Source organism: Phragmites australis, chromosome 5 (assembly GCF_958298935.1).
Source record: "Phragmites australis chromosome 5, lpPhrAust1.1, whole genome shotgun sequence".
Taxonomy (NCBI): domain Eukaryota; kingdom Viridiplantae; phylum Streptophyta; class Magnoliopsida; order Poales; family Poaceae; genus Phragmites; species Phragmites australis.
The window spans coordinates 4,394,551-4,413,529 of NC_084925.1; the positions used below are offsets into that span (position 1 = coordinate 4,394,551).

The 18,979-nt window shown below is 45.4% G+C and overlaps 2 protein-coding genes and 1 pseudogene across 2 annotated transcripts; 1 reads left to right on the forward strand and 2 right to left on the reverse strand.

Moving 5' to 3' along the window:
* Positions 1 to 1,587: 1,587 nt before the first annotated feature.
* LOC133918501 (zealexin A1 synthase-like) lies at positions 1,588 to 3,449 on the reverse strand. Its single transcript, XM_062362404.1, has 2 exons — positions 2,444 to 3,449; positions 1,588 to 2,338 (listed from the first exon to the last, which is right to left on the reverse strand). The coding sequence occupies exons 1-2, from the start codon at positions 3,344 to 3,346 to the stop codon at positions 1,712 to 1,714; spliced, it is 1,530 nt and encodes a 509-aa protein (XP_062218388.1). The 5' UTR covers positions 3,347 to 3,449; the 3' UTR covers positions 1,588 to 1,711.
* Positions 3,450 to 10,543: 7,094 nt separating this feature from the next.
* LOC133917384 (ent-isokaurene C2/C3-hydroxylase-like) lies at positions 10,544 to 13,872 on the forward strand (annotated as a pseudogene).
* Positions 13,873 to 14,273: 401 nt separating this feature from the next.
* On the reverse strand, positions 14,274 to 17,645 carry LOC133918502 (uncharacterized). Its single transcript, XM_062362405.1, has 5 exons — positions 17,161 to 17,645; positions 16,007 to 16,163; positions 15,266 to 15,489; positions 15,003 to 15,176; positions 14,274 to 14,914 (listed from the first exon to the last, which is right to left on the reverse strand). Exons 1-5 carry the CDS (start codon positions 17,365 to 17,367, stop codon positions 14,828 to 14,830), a joined length of 849 nt encoding a protein of 282 aa, XP_062218389.1. The 5' UTR covers positions 17,368 to 17,645; the 3' UTR covers positions 14,274 to 14,827.
* Positions 17,646 to 18,979: the final 1,334 nt, after the last annotated feature.

The following is an 18,979-nucleotide window of genomic DNA, read 5'->3' on the forward strand; positions in this document are numbered from 1 at the left end:
ACGAAAGATATTGGGACGGGAGGAGCCTTTAATTAGCGGATCTGTAAGCATCGACTTAGTACTTATATGCTTGACAATGGTAGTTTGATCCTGTATTCTATCTTTCACAATATAAGACTTAGTACTCACGTCGCGTCGAATCGGACACCGCCATGCAGGATCGATCGCCGCTGAGTCCGTTCGCCACCGCCTGGCTCCATCGATTGCTCCATTGTGTTGATTGCTAACACTCCACAATCCAGATTTGGCTACACAATGTCGATCCGTACTGCCTCCACACAGATCTGACCTCCACTGCATCGACCAAGCCACTCCCGTACCGAACCGACCACCGTCGAGCTGAGACCAAGCCGATGCCACACATCACCGCCCACCTCATGCACTGCTCCTGCGTCGGCCTAGGCCATGCTACCGGATCCAGGTGCCTCCAAGGCATTGCCATGCCATCCCAGTCGCTAAAACCTCACGGCAGCCACCGACGAACACATCGCCCTGCACAGGCAACACCTCTCCACACCGAACCAACCACTGCCATGCGGGACTGGCTGCTGCAGAGCAGGCCTATCCACCTCCAATCCACTATGCTAACATCCAGTTGGCCCATGGTCGCGAACATCCATCCGACACCTTCCCATGCATGGCCACACGCCACTCTTGGCTGTAGCCGCCACACCCCTCCACGCCTCGCCACCATGCCCCTCTCCTCGGCATGTGGCTACCACCATCGCACACCCCTGGCCACCTCACAAGCCCTTGCTACCTCGCGTGGTCGTTGCGTGCCTACTTGTTGCGCATGGACGGCACCGCCACGACCTCCACCGCAAGCCGCGCTGCAGCCGCGCAGCCTCCACGCCGACCTGGTCCTCCTCTGCGCTGCTACCGTGCACGACCTCCACGTCATCCTGGTCCTCCTCCGCGTCGTCGCCGCTGTGGGCGCACCCTGTGGCTGTCGTGGCCTCCAAGCACCGCACACGCTGCACCCTCCATGCACTGCCCTGCCCGCGAACCGCCGCCAACGACGTCACTGTGTGCCGCCTTAGCCCGTCCCTGACTAGATCCTCAAGGATCCGCCACGGGGGCTCCGGATCCAGCCTTGGAGGCGTTGGATCCAGCCACCAACCTCATGGCCGCGACCACCATGGGAAACGCTGCTCCACGCCTGCCTCCTAGCCACACTAGTGTCTACACCGCGGTTGTCGTTGCGCATCCACGCTAATAGCCTATCCGCGCCCGCATCGTGCCCTCGCAGATCAGGTGGCGGCGAGCGTCCACGTCGCATGACGCAGAGACACCGTTGATCGCCGGGCCTCGGACCAGATCTGACCACGGGTAGCCCGGTTCCGCTCACCGCTACGAGCTCCACTAGTGCTCGAGCTGGCGACCTCGAGGCCCGTCACCGCGGAACAAGGAGAACCCCATCGAGGGAAGCCCCACCGCCATCGTCCTCGCCACTGTGCGGGCTTCCAGCAACCGGCTCTGGCGGCGGTGAGACGTGGGGAGGAGATGAGAGGCGACAGTGGCGCCGAGCAACGTGGAGCCGCCTGAGTCACCTATAAACGCGACGTGGGCGCCAAGTCGTGACCTGATACTTGTGAAATACGGTACTGAAATTCTAACATGTTTCTTGTTTGCAGACTCGCACACAGTACATCCATATACATGACCTCATTATTCATGTCGGTAACGTTGGCCGCGTAGACATGTAACGGAGCTAGGGGGCACCTTGGAGGGGTACACGGACAACTGGATGCAGGTAAAGATCATGCTTCCTTCGGACGGTGATGCCCATCTCCTCCGTCATGTCTAATTGGCTCGGCGGCATCCGGGCAGGTAGCTCCCAGTCGAAGTGGTACAGGAGCGTAGCGAGTACGAGCTCCATGCTCGCCTGCGCAAATGCCATACCAGGGCACATCCTCCGGCCCGCCCCGAACGGCGTGAATTCGAAGTCTGTGCCCTTGAAGTCGATCGTGCTAGCCTCGAACCGCTCCGGTTTGAACACCTCGGCATCGTCCCAGTAGTTTGGGTCCCTGTTGATTGCCCAAACATTTATAAATACAGTAGTGCCCTTAGGTATGTCGTACCCCATGATCTTGCATGACTCCCGGCACTCCCTTGGGAGAAGCAGCGGCAACACCGGATGCATCCTTAGGGTCTCTTTGATGACGAGCTTTACGTACTTCAGGTCGACCAAGTCATCTTCGGTCACTGTTGGCCTGCCTTGGAGGTTGTTGCGTACCTCGTTCTGTGCCTTTTGCATCACTTTTGGGTTTCTTATGAGCTCTGACATGGCCCATTGGAGCGTATTCGCCGATGTCTCGCTCCCAGCACTGAAAAGGTCCTATATATGTAACAAGAAGACTCAGTCTGTATGAACTCTTGAACCACTGCACGTACGTACAGGCCAAGCAAAACGTACACAGATCGACATGCAGGAGTTACTTACAAGGATGACAGCCCTGATGATTCCCATGGTGAGCGGCACCTCAAGGCCACCTTCCTTGTGTATCCTCAAGAGCACGTCCACTAGATCCTCCTGCACGGTGCCGTCTGCAGCCGCAGCCATGGCTGCCCTCCGCTCCTCGTGCTGCCTGATGGCGCAGTCCATCAGTTCGGATTGCTTACGGTGGTTCGCCTCCGCCCGACGCTCCGTGCCACTGATGAGGCTTGGGAGCCTCGACGAAGGGAACAGGTCGCTGAGGCTGAAGCCCCCGGTGATCTTTATCGCCTCCGCGGAGTTCTCCAGGAACTCCTCCCGTCTCTCGAACCGGTCGCCCATCATGGTGCGCACCGCCGAGTCCGCGATGAGCACGGCGATCCGCTCGCTGACGTTCACGGCCTCGCCAGGCTGGGACGCCGCGATGGCAGCGACAGCGCGGCCGACCTCCTCCTCCCGGACGCGGCGGAACGACTGGACGCGGCGGGCACTGAGCAGCTGCAGGATGCTCATCTTGCGGAGCTGCCGCCACAGGGCGCCGTAGCGCGCGAACACCAGCCCTTCCCCGTCCGCCAGCATGATCTTGATGGTCGTGTTCCACGGGCGCGTGGCAAAGTTGACGTCGTGTGTCTTCATGAACTCGCGAGCGGCGTCCGGGGACGACGCCACGACCACGGGGATCTCCCCGAGCCTGAGGTAGATGAGGGGCGCGTCGAGCCGGCGCGCGATGTCGGCCATGGCGCGGTGGGCGAGCGAGCTTCGGAGGAGGTGGTGGAGGCTGCCGATGACCGGCAGCCGCCACGGGCCCGGCGGCAGCCTCAGGCCATTGTTATCACTCCTCTTGAGCTTGAGAAGTACGAGAGGGAGGAGGAGAGCCAAGAAGAGCCACATGGAGTTCCCGAGCTGCTCCATGAGATCAATGGACAGCTGATCCGTTTAATGGCATAGGAATAGGTTTGGACGACGCATGCATATATAGCTAGAACGCACGAAAAGGAAGTTTCCATTGTAAGCGGCTCGTCTCCTTGTGGACAGGTTGAAGCTTATCAATCCCCTACCGAATCTCTGGAGTCTGCAACGGGGAATACTTGGCGAAGTCGGCTTGTCTTGCCCAGCGCTGCGGAAGCTACGAAATGCATTTTTTTCACGGAGCCTTACATGGCAAGATCAACTCGGAGCCCTACATGATAGGTCACGATGAGACCAAATGCAATTTTTTCACTTGGACCTTGGTGCATGGCAAGATCCTTAGGGCGGACAATCTGGCACTCTATGGCGGCTGACCTCGTGAGCCACCTGTTCCGTTGTGCTTTGCGAGAACGTGGAGGTTGTTGGATATTGGAAGAAATAAGCGACGTGATTCTAATATTATTTAGATATTTAATGCCAAATATAACAAGCATTTGCATAAAGTAATTGCCATATGTAAATATTAGGTACATGAACAAGAGCATTTCAGAAGCATTAATAAACATAAATAAGCTACTCATATCGAGGCATAATTAAGCATGGCAATTAAACAACATAGAGAGAGACAACATCATCATGTCTAATTTGACGAATATTGCTATCAAAAAAGCGGTTTCTGCCTAAGACAGCCTTCCAATCGCTTAATTGGCAATCACTCATCCTCGACTAACGTGACATTCCTACTTACCAAATTTTAGGGTTTTAGACCAACAAATAAATTCCTAGATGACAGCAGAATTATCAGGGAACAATTTTAATGACTACTGCATATAATAAATAAAATAAAATAGTCCTAACACATGTAATTTGCTAAATAGGGCTATTAACAAGTCTAAGAAAGTAATTGAAAAATTGCTAACCAGAGCAACACTAAAACCCTAATGAATTATCACGCCTAAGTCTCACTAGGCTACTACCGTCATCGAGACTACAAAACCACCCACGATCATGCAATCTCACCTAATTCACAAACAATAGCATATTGCACAATATTAAAAACTATGTAATGCAATGGGTAACTCACAGCACACAGATTATCTGCATAAAGAAGGCTCAAGCGAACGAGATCGTCCTATCCCAGAAAACCAATTATGCCTCTCATAACTAAGGATCATCGGTAGTAGGTCAATGGAGATACGAAAACTGTCGTTTCCGTCGAAGGGGATTGTCCTCAACAACCTGAGCAGCACGAGGGCACTGAACAGAACAAGGGCGCAAGCACCAGGCCAAGGCGGATAGCAAGAACAATAGCAGCACACCGCACCACAACAGGCATGACAAAATCGAAGACCATCACCGGACAGAAGACTGACGACCACAGCAACACGAGCATGCACACAAGCAACACGAGCAGCAAGACAAGAAGGAGTGGGAGGACCACGAAACTACCAAACTAGAGAAGGACGGCGGACCGCAAGCAGTGCCGCAACTATGAGTTCACCGCCCTGCGACATAGTGACAAAAGTTCAAATTTAGCAGAGGTAGAAATGGAATGAAAATGAATTGATAAAACAGTCCTAGAAAAAAATCCTACCACTTAAACTATATGATATTATAATAAAATTGGATGGCAAAGATTTCCCGTTTTATCTCCTTTATATGAAAGGGATAAAATCATAAGTTTGATTTAAAATAGCACGCTTAGTTTAGTTTTAAAAAAAATTGAAAGTGTGCAAGACCAAGCAGAACCGGAGCCAACCCACCGCCACTGTAGAAACCCTAGCCCATGCCATCAGGCACCAACCAAGGAGCCCGACAACACAGGACGCAACCGAGAAAGGGGCGAGCAGTGCACGAACTGCCGGAATCAAGGTGAAGCTCACCAGAGAAGTGAGGAATTGAGGAGGAGGTTGGCGTGTTGTGGAGGTTGGCGAAGAGGAGGGACCTGATCCTATTTCTAAAAGGAGAGAGGTTCGAATCGGCTAGGGAGGACTAGCCATTCAGCAGCCGTCACCACTCTCTCCCTCTCATCTCCACCCTAACAAGGGAGTTGGATAGGGTCAAGGACATGGCCGGGCGGGCCTACAGGGTTGATCGGCCCATGGGCCTTTGCAGTGGCCTAGCTAACCGTCGACCTTTTTTCAATTACTTTTATTTTCAAATTTGTCTTTTCTTTAATTTCACAAATTTGATAAATAAATTAAAGGAAAATTCCCCAAAATTGACAACAGTGGTAAGGCACCAGAGCACACTGCTCACAACCAAGCTTGGAGCCCTAGCGTGACCAAGGGTGAAAACACCCAATATTTAAAAAAAAAACAACCAGAAATAGCTCTACACCTTAGGGGGTTTTTTTTTCGGTCTGGTCAAAAAATTTAGGACCCAAGAATATAACGAAACATAAAAATTTTAGAAATTTTGTTCAAAAATTCAAATGCACGTTTAAATAGATTTGAATTTTAAACGGATAATTTTATTTAAATAAACATTGAGACTTTTATCTAGTGTTGCAGGTATCCCGGCAGTGAAGCACCAGCATACGTGCAGCAAACTTTTGTTTTTCTTAAGTTTGAACTGTGCTAGAATTACAATTTGCCCAAAAAAAAGGCTTATTTCGTAGGGGAACAAAATTTCTTAAATTTTGTATGAAATATTTATCCCTTCTACAGCTATGTCTTTGTAGGGATAGGTAATGTCTTAAGAGGAAGATGAATTAGAACACTTAGAATTTATTCGTCTCTAAAAGTTACACAAGATAAATCTATATCAATTTCTATCTAAATGTGCTCTAAATTTATCTAGTATGTCTATTTTACCATTCAAAAGAGATTGTAACTTATTTAGGAAGGTAAATTACAAGAATATAAATGCAGAAATATAAACAAGGTAGAGAGAGTAAACTCGGCATAAGAAATTTTTATCTCATAGTATCGATGGTATGAATGTCACCTCTAGTCCACGTTAAAGCTCCACAAAAGATATGAGAGGACCGTCTAAATAGTATTCGAGCTAATTATTAGGATGATCATTTTTTATAATCACTCCCACAATGATTAACCAAAATATCATTCTGTTAGTCCCGGTATGCCTTTACAACAAGCACATCATCATAAGACATAATAAAGAGCGAATAATTAAATTAAGTTACAAGTCTTGAAGTAGATTAAACTTTACAATAAAATACATAACATAAACGTTTGTTAGAGTAGCTACGCAGTAGAATAAGTTACATAACGATAAAAGAGGGGTAGCGTCATTTGCCCTAAGACGCCACCCTAACATAACAACACACGAGTAGAATAACACTACTCCTGCTCGTCGCCAACATCGGCGGGCGTAAAGTAACCAAAAACTAAATCTTTCTCACCTGAAAATAAAATAAAACACGTGAGTACGAAGGTACTCACAAGAATTAATCCATAATTGGCACTTATAAATAGCCCGACTCCAAGAAAAATGCATATAAGTAATTAGCAAGGACTCAGCCACAAAGATTAAGTAACTTCATATGAAAAAGCGATTTGGACTCAAGTGTAAGCATCTACACCTAACCAAAACACTCTTGTATCTTGAGATCATCAACATAATAAAGATGTAACTTATATCATATCAACTTCTTATCAACACCACCAACCACCTCCCAACGTACCATCACAACATCCCGATATCGAAGACTCTACGATTGATATAAATGGATAGAAACATGTTTATAACCGATAGCGTAGCGATTCAAATTGATCTTACACCCTGCAGAGGTACATCTTTACCCACATAACACGAGAACCATTTGGCTTGTACTACCTGCTAAAGTACACACAAGAGGTTACTCATGACAAACTTTTCCAATTGAATCCCGACCATTTGAACATACACCTATAGGTGCGGAGGTCCACTAGGGCTACTCCCGAGTACCCTAGTTACGTCTAAAAGTGTGGAGGTAGCTAGAACTACTCTCCGAGCAAACTAGATACCTCTATAAGTCTATTATGCCCACAATATCTTTACGGCGTTACCTCTACAAACCTATTATGCTCACGACACCATAGACCAACAAGCCAAAAGGTCACAGCTACAAAGGGTATTCGGCTTATCTTACCATTATATCGATATGTGGTAAGTACAAAAAGTGTCAAAGCCAACTACAACAATGGTCGGTCCTTAAACGATTCAAGCAAGCCTATAGCATCTGAGACTCCCTTCTCAAGCCATCCCTATTGCCTACCCGAACCTCGCCTCCTCCTTACTAACTTACACATCTCTCTATCATCATTGTCTTTGTGAATAAAAGTAATCCCTAAGCTCAAGAACGATAGTTGAACCATCGCTCGACTTCTACCGATGACCTAAGTCTTGCTGAGCATAACATATTCATTTTAAATTAGACCACTAAGTGTTATTCCCCAAGGTTACAACGGATCAAAGGATAACAATATCAAGGAAGGGTAATGCAACAATTAGGATCTACTCCCAAAAATCCGACCTCGATTAACTATCATGCGTGACATACATATATCATACTTTATCAAATTAAATATAACATATGATCTAAAGTAATGGGTGCAACATGCTTAGATGCTTGCCTTGCTCAAGTGCTTCATATACAATATCACAATCAGGTTTCACCTCAAGAATACCCCTTGTCGCTCTCTGGTTCGTCGATCGCTAAAAGAAATAACGGTGCATCACAATTAATGTGGCGAAGTGCTATGATACATGCACCAAATGCCATGAAAATATAACAGGAGATGAGGTAATGAGTAAAGAATATGATGCAACAATAATCATATGCATTTAAGTACAAAAGCTCATGTTATAAAAGATTTATTTATGGTCTGTTTGAAAAGGACCATAATTAAGCTAGCTATCAAGATTAAATGAGCTTCACAATTTATACAGAGCTTTCATACCAAAGTATATTTTTCCTATATATAACTGATCATAACATGAATTTTTCAAGTGATTTCATAATTTTAGATATCATATTAATTAACTGTGATTTAATTAAGCCGAAACATATTTAAATAATTAATTAATTATCAAAAAGTATTTATGGAGTTAAAACATTTTTGAAATGTATTTCATAATCATACGAAGCTAATGCAATTGGTCTTATGATTTTTTGAGTTCGTATGAATTAACTATAAAATTTACAAGCTATCAGCAAAATAAATAAAAAGAAAAACCTCTGATGAACAGTGAAATCCGGAGGTTCTGGGCGAGGGTTCTCTGTTAAAAATTGCATTGATTAACCCAGAACCTCTGAGTTGTAGCAGAATACGAGTTTTTCGATGATTCTTTGACTGATTCGACTTCATGTTAAAGTTTAACCCACATAAACATGTATTGACACAAATGTATAGATTCTAAACCTAATATACATACTCTACCAACACAAATCACAAGCTCTTGCTCATTCAGACATCTTATACTAGCTCCATTTCATCAAGAATGAAGTGGTGCTTCACAACCTTTCAAACATAGCTCCAAGACCTATCCAAAAACCAACTAAAACGTGCATTCGCCCATAGGGTTCTAGGATCTTACCCAAGGTCCTTATGGTTGTTGGTGACCTTCGGTTGGGAGAGAAATCGGAGGAGAAAGTTTGGGGAATAGGGAAACAAGTTGTTGCAACAACAATGGGGCAAAGGTGAAAAAATGATTTGCCAAACCTTCAAATCTTCATACATGTGAGAAACTCTTGGATAGATAGAGAGATAGAGAGGTGGAGAATGTAACTGAAATACATGCATACCTCAAATCCAAATGCTTGAGGTGGGATTTTTTTGGTGAAAATAAGAGAGAGCTTGAGGAAGAGAGGAGAGCTGCTCCTGCTGGTTGTTTGGGAGAGGGAGAGAGTGGAGAGAAGTTGTTGCTGTTGTCCAAGAGAAAGGGGAGAGGTGGGCCAGCTAGGTGAGCCCCATTTGCAAGTTAAACAAGTCCATTTCAGACGCACCCTCATTTCTTTCTCTCCTATTTCTCCTTCTCCCTTTTATTAACCCAAGGATGCTCTAGTGCTCCAATAATTTTAAGAAAAATAAATGCGCAACAATTACAAATGAGATGAACCCATTTTATAGAGATTCACCTGACACGCCTATGCAAGACCTTAAATTAACAAAAACTCTAACATCGGGTTATAACATAACCCGAAGAAATTTTTAAACAACCATATGAATTAATAATAATCAATAATGCCTAAAAATTAAGCATGATGCTCATGATGTATGATTATGCATAATACATATTATGAAATAGGATGTGACAGGATATGCTCTCGATAGCCAAGTCTCTTTTGATTATGGCTCTTAAGCTACCAAGTCAACAAGATAAGGTCTCAAGCACTATGATCCATCAAGCCACAAAGGCGATGTCTCACCACTAACCTCTCTTCCGGTTACTTGTGCATTGTCTTCACTTCAGAGCTTTAGTCACAAAGACAAGGGCCTCCACATCCTGCACAATCTTCTTGTCGCTGATACACACCAAATCAGAGGGTCAACAAGTTACCGACGAGTCACAAAGACTCCAAGGTACCGGCGTACCTCTCGGTACATGGTTGAATCACTCCTTGATTCACTCTCTAGGTTGTAGCACATATCAACTCTTCTCTCTAGGCCTATAAACACTAATAACTCTCTAATGGTGTGCTTAATCGCCTTGGGTGAACAGTTTTAGCACTTTGATGGCTAGGATGTGTTCTCAAGTGTATATGGGTTTCTTTGAACTTTAGCAACCTCAAATGATTGAGTGGAGCGGTATTTATAACCTCAAACCCACCAACTAGCTATTTCTCCAATGGCATAGAAAAATTATTAACACCGGATGATCCGGTGACGACAGTAGTGCTGACACCAGATCATTCGGTGAGTACAACCTCAGAAACTAGCCGTTAGAACTCCACTCAAAGCCTGCATGAACATCGGACATTCTAGTGTACCTTCAACTCCATCGCCGGACCATCCGACGTGTTGTCTTGAGCCTAACCGAGCCACTTCATGCTTCTATATGTAAAATACTATGGTGTACATAGCATACATCACTAGACTTTCGATGAGTTGTCTTTGTTGTCACTTAAATGAATTTTAATGTTGAAATTTTCATTTGGGCCAACTGGGTGAGTCCTCCTTTCGACCCAAGCTCCTTTTGGCCCAAGCCCACCGGCTACTCTATCTCTTGGCCGAGCTGCTGCCCTAGGGAGAGATGGGGCATTTGGGGATCCGGCTGATGCTTCTCTTAGGGGCGGCGGCGGCTCCCTGCTACTGCGCTCGTCTCTTCCACTCGGATATGCTCATCCGTAGGGGTGCAGGGCCTCTTGGTGACCGATAGATGGGGCTTGGACCGGGTGGATGGGTCAGTGCGGCGTGGAGGATCGGGAAGACCAAACCGTATTCGGTTGTGGAAGCAATCCTCGGCGTGCGTGCATGAGGTAAGAGGCTTCTATATCTTTGGAAGGTCTCCTCTCGATTGAAACAAGGAGAAGTGACAATCTTTCTCTCTGTTGGTTGATCCCTTGTCTAGCGCTTGACTGGACATCGAGCCCTTCTTCTTGCTCGATTGTGTGCATCGCCAGTGGAAGGTGGTGGTGTTGGGAGGCGGTGCTGTGAAGCCCAGGCTCGCCCACACGTGCCGATCGCAGTGTGGTTGGCTTTGTATCTCCGATCTCCTTCACGCCACCGGCAACGGCGGATGCTAGGTTTTCTGGGACAGCGGCTTGTGAGCCGTGCCTAGCCTCTCTTCTTCATGATTTTGAGCGAATTTCGCTATGAGTTTTTCTCTACCTTTCTCTGGACAGTGAGCCGCTTTCTGCCTATTGCTCTATGATGATTAGTTGTTCTGAGGTTAGGCTAATTACCTAAGTATAATAGTATTTAGAGCCTGAGTTTAGTAGCCCTGGACATTTGTGTGGTGGTATAGTTTTGATCTGTTCATGTTCATCGCATTACATCTGTTGTTGGCTTAGAGGCAAGGGCTACCTGGTTTTCATCCTTGGTACTGTGCTGTTGTGATTTGGAGGATGCTTACTAAGTCTGTTTCTGAATATTGATGTTAGCTCAGCTCTGTTCGCTATTGTCAGGCTTGCGTTGGCTTATTCTGTTGAGTCTATGTGTACTCTATTTTCACAGCAGTACTATCTAGGGTGTTGATTTGATTTGTGTCTTAGACTTTGGTACTAGTTGAGAACTTAGGTAATTATCTAATCAATGATGTGTTCAACTGAACGATTAGGGAGCAGGTATCTAATGTCTTGGAGCCAATTGTTATACATAATCTAAGAGCAATTTCATTCATAATTTATGCTTGGTGTGAGTTCTTTGAGATACACATGAGGTCTATTGTTATTACTGTTGCTTTACAGTTATGTTATTTCTATATCATGTGTAAAGATATCCGAATGATATACTCTTGTTGTTATGGTTTTTATGGAATATGAATATATATGCTCATATTATCGTAATTTTTACAATAATCTTAAGTCAACTGAGCCATTTGAACTCTTTTTGCATAAAATACTCTAATATAAACCTCCGATATACACATCATTGATTACTAGACCATCCAATATATAAATTCTTTTCTTCCTTCCCTTGGAAATGCTCCGGTGTCCGGGAGCTGCTCAGCACGCGGCGGGTGTAGTCATTCCGCCACGTCTGGGAGGAGGAGATCGCGCGCATCCTCGCCGTCGTCTCCGCGAACGCGCCGGTGGGCGAGGCCGAGAATGTCAGCGAGCGCGCCGCCGTTCTGGTCACGAACGCCACGGTGCGCGCCATGATTGGCGACCGGTTTCGGAGGCTGGATGAGTATCTGGAGGGCGTGGCCGAGGTGGGCAAGCTCATCCTCGGGTTCACCCTCGGCGATCTGTTCCCGTCGTACGTCGAGGCTCGCCAAATTCATCAGCGACACGACGCGCCGGGCGGAGGCGAACAACCACAAGATGTTCGAGCTCATGGACTACGCCATCAGGCAGCACCAAGAACGGAGGTCGACCATGGACGAGGAGGACATCTTGGACGTGCTGCTGAGGATACAGAAGGGGGTTATGAGATCCCTGTTACCATGGGAGGCGTCAAAGCTACCATCGTTATATATATGCTCCATTGTCACTTCCTACTACTTCATTTTTGGTGTCTTCTTACTCAGTCTAATTTTCCAGTGTTGATCAATCTGTTATCTGCTAGGATCTCTTTCTTGCCAGAACCGAACGTCAACGGCGACGCTCCAATGGGCCACGTCGGAGATGGTGAGGAACCCGAGAATTTTGCAGAAGGCGCAAGCCGAGCTGCGCAACAAGCTCCAAAGGAGGTCAGCCGTGACCGAGGACGACTTGCCGGGCCAAACCCATCAAGGAGACCCTGAAGCTGCACCCGGCGGCGCCTATGCTCATAAGAGAGTGTGGAGAGCCATGCGAGGTCCTCGGGTACCACCAACGTGGAGCTTTTTTAAAAATAATATTCCTTTATTAGAAGATTGTAAAAATAATACTAAATCTAATATTTGTATAAATAGGTACATATCGGCATGCTAACATACTATATGTCTACGGGACAAAGGGTCCAACGGGTCTTTTGTCCCGCAAAAAATATTAAAAGAAAAATTCATAATTTTTTATATAATCTTGGATAGAGATGATTTTTATATGAAAATTATATCTGTCGATGGTATCTATACCTTTGTAATTGAATATTTTTCTATTTAAGTATGTTTAAATACCTAAAAAGTTACTATAAATTAAGGATCTAATCTTTTATATCTGAAATTTATAAGTATTTTTTGGCACCTAAATAGGTTCAAATAGAAAAATGTTCAATCATAAAGTTTTAGATATTATTGATGGTTATAATTTTTATATAAAGATTATCTACATCCAAGATCATATAAAAAAAATTATTTTTTTAATATCATCTATAGGACGCAGGACATACCAACACGCGGAGTGCTGACAAGCCTTACAGCCCACTAACTCATAGTATATCGGCAAGTAGAGTGCTAACAGGTGCCTAGTCGGCACCTCATGTGCCGACCAATACTTATTTATGTAAATATCATATTTTAGGTATTATTTTTTATAATTTTTTAATAAAATAATATTGTTAAAAAAATCGCCAACGTGCTCGTGAACGCTTGGGCAGCAGGGATCCCAAGCACTGCGACGACGCGGAGACCTTCAAGCCGGAGCGTTTCCAGAACAACGCGGTCAACTTTACGGGCACGAACTTGGAGTTCATACCGTTCACGGCGGGGCGGGGCGGAGAATGTGCCCCGGCATGGCGTTCGCGCAGGCCATCGTGGAGTTGGCGTTGGCCGCAATGCTCTACCACTTCGACTGGGAGCTCCCCGTCGGGGTGGCGCCCGGCGACATGGACATGGAGGAGACGGGCGTGGCCCGTCGGGGTGGCGCCCGGCGACATGAACATGGAGGAGACGGGCGTGGTGATCCACAGGAAGAAGGATGTGTACCTGCGCCCGGTCGTCCGCGCGCCGCCGCGCGCTGCACGCTTCACTACCGCGCTGGCTGCTGCCTAGGCTACTAGCGTTCGCACGACTCAGTCGTGCACTAGCTTTATAATATGTGATGGTATCAGGTACCCAAGGACTCGATAAAAGATCCAACTGGGTCGTGGTAAATTGGTGGTTGTGCTTTCTCAGCTGTGAGAACGCCTGTCAGCCTGTGATCTTGAGCTCGTGAGGTAAACTGCTACGGTGAGAAGCGAGCATCCTGATTCAAAATTTACTACCATTCAAATCAACAAACACGAAAACAAATTTAACTACGAATATGGTTAAACCAGAATATTCGTACTCAAAAAGTTGATCACTGTCCAACAACACGAGCTTTGGATGCATATACCCAGGAAAGAACAAATAATTCTAGCTGATCAACATTCTTTGTCAATATCAGCATAGTTACATAGTGTTGTGGAGAATATAAATATAAGCAACATGTTGTTTGATTCTTTGTATTACAATATCTGTTCTTACAATTCAAACCCGCAACAACGGTAAGCAATAGCACCAAGAGCACCGCCAACCCTATTACCCTAACATGTCGTTATCTGAACTCTTCCTGGAGCACAGGATTTCTGTACCTTAACATTGACGCTTCATTGTTGCATATGTCCGATGAATTGGTGATATATGCAACATCTCAGCTCTCGACCTAAAGGTGTCCTACCTATCACAGTAGCAACATGTGAATCCCTCTCCCTAGCTTGACATTTCCATAGTTACATAGTGCTGCGGAAATATTTCAAACCCACAAAAACCAACTTTACAAGCACTAAGCACCGAGTGCATTTCATCTACACTTCCTGGGGCACACCTTAACATCAATGCTTTGTGTTGCATATGTCCGATGATTGGTGATATATGCAGCAATTAAGCTCTCTGCCTAAAGGTGTCGAGTCTACCTATCACAGTGGCAATAGGTTAATCCCTCACTTCATATCTCAGGGTGTTCGGTATGAGGGATATAGCCCCTGAGGTTTATTAGAAGACATCAGGAGGGAACCGCCCAGGCATAGAACTGTTCTGCTGAGCCTGATTCAGATGCACTCTAAGTGCATAATTATTTATCTGCAATGAACCACAATTCACATTTTAATTTTTGTGTAGGATAAATATCTAAGTATCAAAATCATAAGGGATGAGGACTGGGGAGTACCTCAAGAGTTTTTAGCTGCTCCTGATACTTCAAAACTAACTGTTTCAGGCTGTCAACCTCCTGAGTCTTCACATCAAACTCTTTTTGGCGCTCATGTTGTATTGCAACACCCCGCTTCAGAACAGCATTCTCTCGCAGAATTATTGCCAGTTGCTCCTTTAGCATCACATTTTCCTATGGAGACGTAAAAAAATAACTACTTGAGCTTCCCAGGGAGTACAAGTCCTACAGATCAAAATGGCATGTGATGCATGCTATATTACCCTGTGCAAGTTCTGCCCTGCTTCAGCCCCTATTTGCTCCATGATGGACTTTTCAAACACCTCCAAAGCCCTGGAGGCGCGAGCTCGTGCATCATCTATGTCAGAGGAGCTCATCATCTCTCTGACGAATAGCTCAACCCATTCAGAGCTATGATGACTAGTCTGACAATTATCAGTTGCAGGTGGGTTTTCAGTTACATCTAAATGGCCATTACTAACAGCATCTGTCCAAGATGGAGAACCGCAAAGTTAGAATTTGTAATTCCATTCACAAAAGAGAGATGATTCGTGAAGATGTAGCAATATAAGTTGGTTGCTGACTAATATATATATCCTAGTACTAATAGAAGCTTAAGTGGTAAACATACACATAGTAGGCCAATTGATAGTGGAATGACACATCTTGATAGCTTGCTTTAGCATAGACAAAGTACAGGCATTCACTGCTAGTGGTACTTCGAAAAGAACAGAGAATGGAACATAGCCAATACACAATGGGAAATCCGGATTGATAGAAAATAGTCATAAACTGCAGCATCGGAAAGACAATTAAAGATGCCTCCTTGATGGCATTGTCCAACATTGTTAAACAACACCAAGTGATTGTTAAAATTCGTAGCATCAGTAATCTAATAAGTCCTTACCAATAATCCAATTGGGTTAATGCATGTGAATTCACAACTAATATGTGCAACAATTTTTAGCATGCAACTGTTTTCAGATTAAATCCAATCAATGTACCTTCCGCTGCCAACTTAAGAGCTGTTGATAGGCCATTCTCAGATTCACAAACAGTAGCTGATAGGATAGCCTCAGCTGGCTCCAGGCGCAACTCATTTAAACTCTTTATTGCAGAATCCAAATCGTCTCCACATGCCTCAAGAGCTCTTTCAAGCACCTGACATCATTTTGAAAACAATATTATACCAATGAAAATTAGCAGCATACAACTACAATAAATATATCCAACTTTATTCACTACCAAGACAAGCTAAATATGCAACGAGAAGAATTTATGGTTAGTAGTAAAACATCTCAAACAAAGTTGATCTAAATACCTAGTTCCATTGAATTCGTATAATAGAAAGCACCATTTTCAAAAACCATGCAGTGAGAATTTTAATTGCACAACAAATGATGTCATTTAGCACAATACTTAGTGCAAGAAGCAAATGTGACACACTAATATGGAAAAGGTTTCCTGAAACCTGTGAACCCAATGTGAGTTTCAAATAAACACAGTACCCACCAAGGCACCAACTAATTCAATACCTATTTAAAACTGAACACTTCCTAATTAGGTAACTTATGCAAGATTCTGAGATGCTCAGAAATCAGATCATCAAACTTCTTGGTGGGTATTCTAAACAAGATGAAGAAAGTAGATGAAGGGTGGGACAATCCTGCCATATATCAACTAACAACGCGTCCTCAAACTGGAAATTTCTGGCTTGGCTTTTCATTCATATACATACTATACAAAATGAAAAGGTATACATAAAAAAATATCCATTTTTATTAGTAGAACAGATTCGGTCGTCCCAATGCCTCACAACATCCTAAATTCATATGGTCCAAACGCTTGAACATCACATCAAACAATAAAAAGTGCAGCTTTGAAACGCAAGAGTCTTGTTTCAGCAGCCAAACTCCAAAACCTTCCGAAATCCTAAAAGCAGACATAACTGGAAAACCACAAATCTACCTCACATCCAAGTAGCAGAGCAGCCTTATCTGATCCAACGTTCCAAGCGCCTAAGAATATAATAATCCAATCCCCGTAAAATCATAGATTTTCCCAGAACCATGAAGTGAGCTACCTTTCCGCATCCAAACGCCAACTCCCACCAGAATTTCGCGAATAAAATATAGGGAACTAAAGCACAGAGATGAACCTGGGGATCCATGAGGGGGAAGAGGGTGAAGAGATGATGGAGCAGCGCTTCCCTTCTTCGCGCAGCGTCGTCGAAGGCGCGGGCCGGGGAGCAGCGGGACCGCTTGGCGGGGTGGTGGTGGGGAGGGGAGGGAGGGGAGGAAGAGGAAGCGATGAGCTCGTCGGCGAAGATGGAGGAGGACCTCTTGCCGCACACTACCGCAGACATGGTGGCCCCCGCCCACGCCCCGGCCTCACGACGCCGCCTATCCGTCCGTCACCACCCGCCGCCGTCGCCGCACTACTCGCCCCCGCCGGCGCCGGCGACCATCTGTCCCGTCGTGATCCGGCCGGTGACCCCCTCCTCACGCGACGATCCACGGCGGGCTCGGGCTCGGGCTTGGGCTTGGGGATCGGAGGAGGCGTGCGTCGAGCGGCTAGCCGTGAGGTGGCCGGCTCGGAGATGGGGAATTCAGAATTGCTTGCTTGCTTGGTTGGGTTGGGTTTGTGCTTACGCTGGGCAGGTCACCTTTTAAGTCGAACTTCTTTTTCAAGGAAATCTATGTGAAAACTAGTAAATAGGAATAAACATATAAACAATAAATACCGTTCGTCTAATCTTTATTTAAAAGTTACTGTTGATCTTACTGTTTTATAAATGAAGGAGTTATTTCGTGTCCGTATTTGGTTTTTTTTTAAATCAACCTCACCAGTGAGGTAAAGATAAATGGTAGTTTTTAGATTGAGAACAGATGGTATTAGTTGTTTTCATATTTACACTTGCACCAAAGATTCTTTTTTCTTGGGTGTTGCGGCTTCGGTGTGTGTTTTCAGTTTCACAGGTGTTCAATGTTCTGGCTTCTTTTTGAGCTTTTGGCTGTTGGAATGGATTGTCTACGCAGGGTACTCGGAGGAGTGGAGTTTAGTCCAAATCTTTTGCGTTATGGTTTAGATTTTTGTAAACGATAACTTGAGGTGGGTCGAGGAGAGCCAAATTCGTTAGATAGTGGAAAGAATTCTAATAATTTGGTGAAAATCACTATTTATTGTAAAAAAAAATAGTTACGCTTTTAGACCTCCTTTGAAACTCAGAAATTGCACCTTATAAGATTGAGAGTTTCATAAAAATACTGCAAACCCTTCCGGATGGACCTGGCTTTCTAGGGCCAATTTTACTTGTTAGCTTATCTGGGGCATATGGGATTACTTGGATTCTACTCCTCTGCTGCTGCCTGCAAAGCGGTGCCTTCTTACACACGTTCTAGTTCAGGTTTGAAAAACTTGATCGAGACTTTGATGCGCTGTTGGGAGTTGGTATAGTGCACATGTCGAACTGCGTCGCAAAGAATCCCTTCCTCGTATGTGGTTTTTTCCCGTTCCCCGGCGTTATCGGTTGACGAACAGGTGCCTTTCCACTCGCCGACCACGGCCTTTTTAGCCTGGCAGCTCACGTGTCCGCAGAACAGATTCGTGCTCTCCTGATGGATGTGATTGTTGCTCCACCCTTCCATAGGATCGGAAGCATATACGCGCCCGGGAGGGAGCAACGTGGTGGCATGGGCAGATAGTTTATTTATATTAAGATTTATATTAAAGATAGATAAAAAATTATAATTGAATAAGGGAATTATTAGATAGATAAATATTAGATGTTTGAGATAGATAATCAAGATAGAAGATTAATGCATACTGCATTTCCCTCGACGGTGCCTCGCGGAGTGCCCGCTCGTCGTGAGATCTTGCGATTCGTGCCGTGGAGACAGCCGTTTGAAACATCAACGGCGCCACCAGCAGCGGGCACACGGCCAGGAGCAGCCGGCTGCGCGGCCTCGTGGCCAATT